At 50.1% G+C, this 10,271-nt stretch overlaps 2 protein-coding genes across 6 annotated transcripts in view; one reads left to right on the top strand and one right to left on the bottom strand.

Annotated features, from left to right (window-relative positions):
- The window catches only part of Lcor (ligand dependent nuclear receptor corepressor), a 136,357-nt gene extending 135,076 nt beyond the window's left edge, over positions 1 to 1,281 (top strand). The window contains exon 8 of the mRNA XM_063245128.1: positions 983 to 1,281. Coding sequence (XP_063101198.1) covers positions 983 to 1,019 — 37 coding nt within the window. The 3' untranslated portion in view covers positions 1,020 to 1,281. The remainder of the gene's footprint in view (positions 1 to 982) is intronic.
- A 2,416-nt stretch (positions 1,282 to 3,697) lies between these two features.
- Positions 3,698 to 10,271, bottom strand: part of Slit1 (slit guidance ligand 1) — a 160,683-nt gene continuing 154,109 nt past the window's right edge. For 4 of the 5 annotated variants that reach the window (XM_063245131.1, XM_003479561.5, XM_063245133.1 and 1 more), the window contains 6 exons: positions 9,344 to 9,581; positions 7,397 to 7,527; positions 6,792 to 6,946; positions 5,403 to 5,691; positions 4,851 to 5,062; positions 3,698 to 4,140 (listed from right to left, as the gene is read on the bottom strand). In XM_063245131.1, coding sequence (XP_063101201.1) covers positions 3,902 to 4,140; positions 4,851 to 5,062; positions 5,403 to 5,691; positions 6,792 to 6,946; positions 7,397 to 7,527; positions 9,344 to 9,581 — 1,264 coding nt within the window. In that variant the 3' untranslated portion in view covers positions 3,698 to 3,901. Of the gene's footprint in view, positions 4,141 to 4,297; positions 4,413 to 4,850; positions 5,063 to 5,402; positions 5,692 to 6,791; positions 6,947 to 7,396; positions 7,528 to 9,343; positions 9,582 to 10,271 lie in introns of all 5 variants that reach the window. The other variant, XM_013143556.3, reaches the window with a different exon arrangement.

Below are 10,271 nucleotides of genomic sequence, written 5' to 3'. Positions count from 1 at the left end.
ATCCAGAGAAGATAACTCAGCAGCCTTCAGCCTTTTTCTCAGAGGCTGCAAAATTCCACACAGGTGTTTCGTTTAGCCCAACTTACATATATACACTATACTCTAAGCATTTTAGCATAAAGAAGAGATTTTTTTTGGTGTCTCTTTTGAAAATATGATGATCTGACAAAATTAGCTCATGGTATGAGTTACCTGGTGCTCAGTAGATTGCTAAATGCTCTGTAGGTTACCACCATCCCTAGCTGTGTCAGTTGCTATTTTATCACTTTACAGTAGGCAAATCTATACCTGCTGTTTTATCAGAAGTAGCAAAGAAACTGAAGGAGTAAGATATTGCCCATTTGATTTACTTAGGTACCCAGTCACTTGAGCATAAAACTCTGCCAGGTCTTATTTTCTCTCCTACACCCTGTTCTGTTCCCTCCAAAATCCTTAATTGTCCCATTGTTTTGAAGGTACTGGATTTACCATCATTGTGCATTTTCAAGGTGGCTTAGTTCATGGGAAATCAGCCCATGGTCTTAGCATCAGAGGAGGGCCAGGCTTTTCCATCATGTTACATGGACCTCCTATCTGCTAGGGCCCAACATCACCCACATACTCAGACTCTTTTAAGTGCAATGTTTGGTTTAAGAAAATGACAAAACCCCTACAGACGTATGTTTCCTCCTTTTTCTAGTGATTCCTAAAAATCACTGATCTAGAGATAATAGGTACCTTACAGGATGTTTAAGAAAACACACTGCTTTTGAATCTGCAGCCAGATGCTGTGAATCTCTCTAAGCCATGTTAAATGTGTGTGTGGCTTTGGACAAGCATAAAAAATGTCAGTGTAGCAGTGAGTAGCAGAGATGAGACTAAGCTGCCTCCCTAGAGGCAAACTTGCTGGGCCCCTCTGCATTCCATCCACAGACCCCTGAGGAGCTGTGACTCCCAGACCTCTTCCTTCCTTAGGACTGATAAACCTCCTTTTCCACTTCAGGAGGACCAGAGTTCCAGGGCAGACACCCTGCATGTGAGGACGGTAGCCATTGCAGAGTCAGCCCAGAAGTCCTTTTGCCCTAGAGGTGAGTATTGGCAGCAGTAGGCTCACCTCAGGCTGAGAAAAAACCAGGCAGAATCCAAGTGAATCAATGTCATGTTCACATGGAAAACAATAGACAATATTGACATAGACTAAAACAATACTCCAGGGGAAGGGTAGGTGTGCCTTCCTCACAAGCTGTTCTAAACCAGTCTTTTAAGTCAATGCAAACAAAACCACAGAAACCCAAAACAAAAGGTCACAACCACATAGCATCTGAAAATCAAAACAAGACACTGGATGTTGACTTTAACATATAAAAATACTATAACAAAATGAAATACAAATATATATTAGAATCTGTAAGTATTCAGTATAAAGAGACACTTTTGTGGTTAGGCTAACAGCAGGCAGAGAGGAGAAACAGGTGGCCTTTTCCATTTCCTAACACCATCAGGGAGCCTCTTCCACTGTTCCAGTGGTGCTGCCCGAGCACCACCTTCCTCAACACTCGCCCTGTGGGTCTCTTCAGTACACCTTGAATGGATGCAGCCAGTGGTGACCACAAAGCAAACTGAAGATCTTTACCAAAGGGTAGTTAGATGTATGGGTGATTCCTTGGAGGGGTGATTTTGTAGATGCCTTCTCCCCAAACTTCAGCCGAGTGTGAACAGGCAATGGGAATGATGACCCAGACTGTAGCAACTTGTAGGTTGGTGGCTAAGTTAGAGGAAAAGTTGATCCTGGAGTGCAGGCTTGTCTTGGGCCCCTTGCTGCCCTCATGCCAGTGGTGCATGACCAGTGTGAAGGGGCTGTCAGTGGGGCAGCTGTAGGATCACAAGGTGCTTCCTGGGAACCAGCACACCAGTCTGTCCCATCCCACAGTTCTGGAGTAGGGGTGGCATCACATGTCTGCAGGTGCTTCTGACACTTTTGCAGAGCAAAAAGACCATCTTTCACCAGTAACACACAGGCCAAGGAGTTAGTCTCTTCAGGCACTGGGAAGTGGTGCTGGCTAGGGAAGCTAATTTCCTCTGGGCAGGTAAAACTGGAACACTTTCCTTCCAGGAAGGGACAAGCCAACTGCCTTAGTGATTTTTTTGCCCCATGCAGGCTAGTGTCCCAGAAACTTGGAGTAAGAGGGAGATGCTGTACAACACTTGGAGTGTCCTCAAGAGAACCCAGGAGGATGGGGACAGGCCCTATGGCCTTACTTAGAACTATAACAAAGACTTGGTTTCCTGGGGAGGGGCAAATCTAACAATAGGACACTACCTAGCTGGACAAAGAAGGGCCTTTTTTTCATCCCGCAGTCGCATGACCCTGCTGAAGCTGCACACGCTCTACTAACCAGCACCAAGAACTCCCCTTGATGCCCATATGGGCAAGGACACTGCCACAAGGCCACTCTAACCTCCGTACTCCAATCCTCAGATTGGACATGCTAGCAAAGGGACATGCTCATCTTTGCCCACTGAGACTCTTCCCTCTTGGGAAAACATCTGGGAAAGAAGAGTGTAACCTTTCTTCCCTACAGCAATTCACTGTTTAGGCTCAAAACCAAACGTGGAGATGTTTTTTGTCAGATGATCATGTAGCCAGCAGCTTTGTCTCACACAGGGCCTTCGTTACAAACACCGAGGTACGCAATACTGGCCATTGTCTGGCTGGAGCCCCCACTGGGCTGTACTCTTCCCAGGCACTCTGGTTGTACGTGTAGTGTTTGGGGACTAGTTCATATCTGCCATTAGGGCTAAAACACTGAACAGTACCCATCCCTGGGGTAGCCACATAAATGCTGACGCAACCTATGAAAGTGGACCTTGTAACTCCTTGGGCCTCCCTTCTGAAGCCATAGTAGAATATACCTGCTTCCTTTTGCCAGCCACTCCCCCATTTGATAGATGAGGAAGTCCAGTTGAGAGCAGAAAGAAGTTCACCCAGATTAAGAGCTTCCAGGGCCCTCACTGCTCCATTCTGACTGACAATGCAAGAGGCTTAGCGCCAGCCTTGATAGAGAAGACTCTGCATCTTGCCCCTCAGCCAGCAGCTCATGGACAGCTTGTGGCTAGCTGGTGGTTGGGGAATCTCAGGCCCAGGACCTTTTTCTGGGCTAAGGTTTGTTCAACTAGAACCAAAAACGTTGAGCTCTGTTACTTGGGGCCTGCCACCCAAAGTAGCCCTAGTGGCTATTTACTCCACAAGAGCCCTCTTGTAGAAACTACAGTGGTTATCCTACACTTAAGGATTCTGAGGCCTGGTCTCAAGAACCACAACACTCCCAAGCTTCTTCTCAAACAGTGCCAAGAGTGGGACCAGTTCACCAAGAAGAGTTAGTCCTTTCCTCTGCAGGAGGGGGTCGCTGCCCAGCTCCCTAGGGAAGCAGAGGAGCCAGGGGATTCTGAGGCCAGGAGCCTGCTTCAGGCCAGCCTGGGCCACAGGGTAGGAGGAAAGCTGCTTTAGAAAGGTGTCAGCTGGGGCTGGGGATTTAGCTCAGCGGCATAAGCGCCTGCCTTCAAGCAGGCAGTCGTGAGTTCAATCCCCGGTACCGATAAAAAAAAGACAAAAAAAAAAAAAAAAAAAAAAAAAGAAAGGTGTCAGCCCCCTTCTGCAGACCCAGTTAACAGAAGGTTCCACCATTGTGCCTTTCAATGGCCTGAGCTCACGCACATGTTCATTCAACAATATTTATTGAGCGCCTATTTGGGCAAGGCACTTCCAGAGAGGGCAGCCATACTCCAACCTGCCCCTCTGCTGGGCTGTCATGTGGTGAGGCTCCATACCCACCAGGGTCCAGACACTGCTCCAGTGATGCCCATAACCCAACCAGCTGCCAGCTCTGCTGCCCTTCCTGTGGCGCTGCCTGTTCCATGCCACCTAAATGCAGGGGGCACAACCACATTTGGTGGGCTTCTCCACCTCCTCAGCAAAAGAGGTCCCGTCGCTGCACTCGAAGGTGAGCTTCCTCCGCTTCAGCCGCAGGCCCTGGCAGCAGCCGTGGCCTGGGCACGTGCCCCGGCACTCCACCCATGATAGCGGGCGCGTGGTTTGGCAGATGGCATAGCCCCTCTGGACCCGGTGAAAATCCCGGACAGGGTCCCCCCGGCACTCGGACTCTAGATGAGACAGACAGCAAGAGAAAGCCTCAGGGCACAACCAGAGGCCAGCTGCTGCCCCAGGAGGCAGGTGGAGGCAAGGCAACATCCTATAAGCAGTCCAAATGCTCTTATGCCCACTTGGCACCCAACGTCCTCCCACCTCTTGTACATGCACCTGTGCACTGCTGCCTCCTGGGGTCCCCAGTGTGGTCAGTGGGAAGGAGAAACTTTGGAGTTGCCAGTCTCCTCTGGGATGGAGTGGCTGTCAGGGTAAGGTGATTCCCTGTGGGCTACAGAGGTATGCAAGGAGAGCTGAGGAGGGGAAGGCCCCAGGGCCCTTAAGGTGCTCGAGGTCTAGATCTCACAGCCTTAGCAGTCTGGATTCCAACAGAAGTATCTTGGTCAAGCAGGCTAGGAAAGGAGTCCACGTCAGGTCCCAAGCTAATGGGGCCAAGATGTGGAGTTCTGGGCACATGGTACTTAGGTGGTCTCTTCTATAAGGAGAGACTGAAGCAGAAAGGATTGTACCCTGGGAGATGGTTGGGGCTCAGTTCTCAGAGGGTGCGGGGACACAAAAGCCTAGGAGCAGCCTTAAGTACAGGAGGGTGGGAAAAAGGGAGAAGTGTAGACGATTTGCAGAAGTTGGGAGGAAGAAAATATTAAGGTGCTATAGCAAATTGTGGGGAGGAGGGAACCAAAGAGGGCGTGTCAGGAGGGTGGCCCCTGACCTTGCTCACACAGCTCGCCTGAAAAGCCAGGGTCACACACACAGTGTACCCCCTTGGTGGCTGAAGCCTGGCAGTGACCATGCAGACATTGCAGGCCCCCACAGGGCTCTACCACTGCCCCGGCCTGGTTGCACAGGGCCCCTGAGTACCCCTCCTGGCACTGGCAGCTGTAGGAAAGGGCATCGAGGGGCACACATTCCCCATGGACACACCTGGAGGAAACAAAGAAAAGGCACTATGAGGACAGGTCAACCAAGGCCCAGCCCAAAGGCATTCTACTCTCCTCCCATCCTGGACTTCTGTTCCCAGGACTCAAACAAAGGAAACAGAATATGACTCTGTTTTCTTTTTGGATCCGCCCCCCCCTCCCCCCCAGTTAGTAAAAATCGAACACCAGAAAAGAGAAAAACAAAAATGGTAAAATCCTACGGAAGGCCACATGTTTCAATTTGAGGGTTTATCAACAGGAGCCCTAATTAGGAGGAAGGAGAGCATACAGAGGAGGGGCAGGTGCAGATGGAAGAGAGCTCCTTCCACCCATCCCAGACTCACTTGTGCCCATGGCAGGGGCCGTCAGCTGGCTGGTCACAGTGCAGGCCACCCCAGCCAGCCTCACAGTGGCACACAGGACCTGGGGTGGCATTGGGCTGGCAGATACCATGCAGGCAGTAGAGTTTGCGGCAGGGTTCACAGCCTGGCACCACGCCTGGTTTCATCTGTGTCTTGGTGAAGTCCTGCAGTTCATTGTTTATGTACAGGTTTCGGATGCAACCGTGGAAGCTGGTACCATTAAGGAACTGCCACAGGCGGAAGGCAGCTGAATTCACATCCACTGGCATCCCTGGGATGGGCAGGAAGCAAAGGGAGCTGAGTCAGGCAAAGGCCGTCCATGGTACCCACCTCTGAGATCCACTAGGCAGCCTCACAAGTGTCCCCCTTTCCCCTTGGCCTCTGTCTTTCTGTCTCTGTGGCCTTGCATCACAACCCTGTGCCATACTAGGGGGCCAGACTTTTCCCAGGACACACAGAAAAGTGGCACTCTGTAGGGTCAGAGCTGGAGTGTCAGGCCTGGCATGGCCACAGTACAAGTGGGATTGCGGGGCAGGGTGTCCCTGAAGTCAATCTGCTCTTCCCTAGGGCTCCTTCCTTATTTCTGGAATACCAGCTTTCACCCCTGGAAACCCCAACCAAAGCAAAGAGGCTGGGCGAAGAACTCATGCACAGGGCACTTTGTCACCACTCCTGTACTCCTCACTTCTCAGTAGTCCTCTGAGGTGAGGCTGCCAAACCCCATCTGACAAACACTCAGCAACTTGCCTGAAATTGCTAATTGAGACAGAGCTTTGAGAAGCACCAGGAGTCCCAGTCTGCATATCTGCCCCAGAAATCATCATGTCCCCTACTCCAGCTCTGCTAAGAGCCCTACCATACCCACAGGCCCACCTCTGCCCAAACAAGAAATGTCTGCGGGTGGTCGGGGGTTATGTAGTGCCTGCAAGGCCAGAGGGGAGTCTCCAGCTGATGTGGAGAGTCTACTGAATCTCTTAAAGCTGCTATGCCTCTGAGTGCCCAAGACTGGAAATGGGTCCTGAACAATTCAGGAGTCTCTTTTAGCCCAGAGCCAAGAAGAAAGGTGCCTGTAGTATGAAAGACAGCTGGGAAAGCCTCAGGCCCTACTCTAGGCTGACTTCATCCTTCTTGATCAGACTGTGCTGGGTAGAACACAGCCTGGGGGCCAGGTAGTGGCATACAATCCTCCAGCAGCCTGGCCATTCACTAGGACAACTTCTTAGCCCTGGTGTTTTGTCTACAATACAGTGTGTGGGCACAAGCCCACAGGCCAGAGAGTGAAAGAGGCTTCTCTCTAGGACCCAGTCACCATGCCCCGATGAAAAGACCTGAGGAAGGACAGTTGTAGTCTCCACCACGCCAAGTCCTTACCTCCCACATAGAGGGGCGCCTCACTGTTGAGTGTGTAGTGTTTGCCAAAGTTGTCCATGGTCATGGGACTGCCGCCGTCAATGGAGAGGTTCACCATCTGGTCAAAGGTGACCAGTTCAACAGTGTGGAACTGCCCATCGTTGATCATCTCAGCACTGGAAGGAAATGGGGTACCCCCACCCCGGGGAGTGGGCTTCAGTTTGGATCATTCCTGGTAAGGCACATTTCCAGAAATGTCACTGTCCCAGCAGTTGCTTCCCAAGGGACAAAATACCTTAAGAAGACTGTGGGAACTAAGTGAGCTTCAGCCAGATGCCTCCCATTTCCCTTCTTGGGCCGCAGGTGAAAGCTGAAAATTTGGGGGGCAGGAGCCTCCCATTCAGGAGCCTCCTTTGAGGGGAGAGTAGGATGGGGAAGGAGGGACTGCAGCTCAGGCCTCAGAGAACCCCAGACCCAAGATGGGGCCCAACCTAGTGGTTCACATGACCTTGCTGCTTGGGAGGTCCAGGTTTGTAGTAGTCTCCACAGCCACTGGTGTTCAGCCTAGGAGACCCATTCTGGCATACCCCACCCCAAGAGTAGCAGGTGGTCTGAAGATGCTGTACCTGTAAATGGCAGAACTGGGGTAGCTGCCTGGGTCATAGCTGACACGCACATGGCCCTGGTACAGTTCAACTGCGATATGGTCATTGTCCCCGTTGTACAGCAGAATCCCGTTGTCCTCTGCTGTGGATACCTGATGGGCAAAGGTACTTTCTCTCCCAACCCACCCCTTTGGGTGACAGCATAGGAGGTAGTGAAACCGAGACTTAAAGAACAACACTATGTGCGGTGATACCTTTTGTGCCTGCCCAGCCTCCCCAGGGGTCATTCATGCATGGGGCACAGACTGAGGTTGGCGGCTCTGGCTTCAAATGCCATTCACTGCCAGTCTGGCCATGGTCAGGCAGGGGAGTAGACGAGCCAGCTAAAGTCTGGAAAGTATGTGCCAGCAGAGCAGGTCAGAGCTTTGGGAATCAGGGGCTGGGGATTTAGCTCAGCGGCATAAGCGCCTGCCTTGCAAGCAGGCAGTCGTGAGTTCAATCCCTGGTACCGATAAAAACGAAAAAGACCAAAAAATAAATAAATAAATAAATAAATAGATTATTTAAAAAAAAGAGCTTTGGGAATCTGCCTAGGGATAAAGAGGGAGATTGGGACCACCACCTCCTGCTGGTGGACAGACTTTTGTGTGGGTTTCAGGGAGTCAGCTGCAGAGGGTGGAACCACAGCGGGGAGAGATTTAGGAAGGTTGTTTCAGCCAGCTCTGTCCAACCTGAAAGGAGCCACTCAGGAGATAGTGACAGTGGTTGGAGGCAGATTTTTGTTTCAGAAGTGTATCTCCTCTGGCTGCCCTCTTCTCACTTCTGGTAAAGACTGATTCTCCGGTCCATAGAGGTGGGCCAGGCTGACCCACTTCTTAGACCTGGTGGTTGGCGCAGAGGCAGGCCAATCAGATAGCTTCCCTTCAACTTTTGACTGTTGTGTATTTAGAGCTGGGAAGGAAGAGCCTCTTTCAGGCTGATAATGGATTTCTGGGGATATCAGCGTAAAACCAAGGATGTACCTGAGGAACCGTGGGTTGGAGTTGTAGTGAATTTTTTTATTTTGGTTTGGTTTTGGTTTTGGTGAGACAGGGTCTTGATATGTAGTCCAGGCTGGCTTGGAATTCCTTACGTACCCCAGGCTAGCATCAAACTCACATTAATCCTCCTGCCTCTGCCTTCTGAGTGCTGGGATTACAGGCATGCACCCCACGGCTTGGCATTTTACTCTGCCAGTCATCTCACTGTCTCACTGTGTGGACAATATTAGTGGACAGGATTCTGGAGAGGCAATATGGGCAACAGAGCCGAATAAGCGTGCCTGAGAGACTAAAGGGTTCTGAGGAGAAGACAAGGATAAAGAAAGCCAGGAAGAAAGATGTGGCATTCGGGATAAGGAATGGAATTTGGAAGAAAGAGCTGACTCATTTTTTACTGGGTAATGTGTACAATCCACTCCGGTCTCCCTTCTTCAAGATAGTTAGCAAAATATCTATGTTTTTGAGTGTTGAGGTGGGACTTTTTTTTTTTAATCGTCAACCTGATAATGTTCTGAGGTATAACTGAAGATATGAAAGGGGCAGTTTAAGGGACACCAGGAACCTTTGGGTGAAGACATGGACCCAGAATTAACTCTGGACACATCCTGGCCACGTGAAGCAGGTGTGTCTGTGGAGCTGGAGACAGACGGTGAGGAGCAGGTGAGGTCAGAGAAGGTAGGAAAGGACCCAGGTTTGGTTTTCTGAATCCAATCATCCAGGACACTACATCTATCCCTGCCCTGGTGTGTGGCTCAATAACCTTTGCAGTTAGGCTTAAACTAGTTCAGGCTGAATTCCGAGCTCTGAGAAGAATTCTAACACAGATTCCTTCCAGTTCCCCTGGACAGGCTGCAATCTGACACTCTGACCAAGGCCAGGGTCCTCTGTGTCCTGCCTCCTTTTTGTGACCAGGCCCCTGGGCACGCACCTGTAGTGTGATGTTGGCCCGTGGCCAATTCTGCAGGTCAGTGAACTGCAGGTAAGTGTCCCGATCCACAAAGTTGACACTGAGCAACTTCTCACACTCAGGACCACCGAAGCCTGGGAGGCACTGGCACACAGCCTGGCTGCCCTGGTCCACACAGTTGGCCCCATTCTGGCACTCAGTCCCCTCACAGGGGTTCCTGGGGGCGGGTGAGCGGAGAGGGATCTCACAGAGCTGTCCGCTGAGAGGAAAGGATATCAGTCAGAAGGGGAGCCAAAGGGAGAAGTGGGATACCTCCTCTCCCACAGTCTTGGACAAGAAGTCACTAAACACCTCGGGGAAAAATGATCCCTTAAAGTGACAAAAGCTACTTCAGTGAACACTGTTTTCTGAGAGAATTAAGAGCCAGAAGGATACTGAGCAACAAGGATGTTTGGTCTTTTGTCCAGCAGCATTGACACCGCCAGGCACTACACAGAAACTAAAACCCTACTCAACCCACTCTTTAGCAAGACCTCAGGTGACTCAGGTACATTAAAACTGAAGAAGCATTCACTGCTCGTGTCACTAATGCTACATAGGTAGCATTATTGATAGCATTATTCTATATGTACATAGATATAGACGTGAAAACAGACTCATGACACAGGCAGAAAGAGAGAATACCTCAGATTACTAAAATCTGAATTACTACCACCCCGATAGAAATAAAAATAACAATGAAGGCATATTATGAACAACTTTGTGCAACAAATTAGATGGCACAAATGAAATGGAAAAATTCTTAGAAACACATAAAGTTCCAAAGCTGACTCAAAAGTAACTAACTAGAACCTCTGAACTGATAGATTAAGAGGTTGAGTTAGTTATCAGAAAACTTCCCAGGACCAGATGTTTTCTACCAAACATTTAAAGAAGAATTAATACAAAT

Source organism: Cavia porcellus, unplaced genomic scaffold (assembly GCF_034190915.1).
Source record: "Cavia porcellus strain 051 isolate PalLab524CR breed Dunkin Hartley unplaced genomic scaffold, mCavPor4.1 scaffold_2, whole genome shotgun sequence".
NCBI classification, from domain to species: Eukaryota; Metazoa; Chordata; class Mammalia; order Rodentia; family Caviidae; genus Cavia; species Cavia porcellus.
This window is presented reverse-complemented; position numbering and strand designations above follow the sequence as displayed.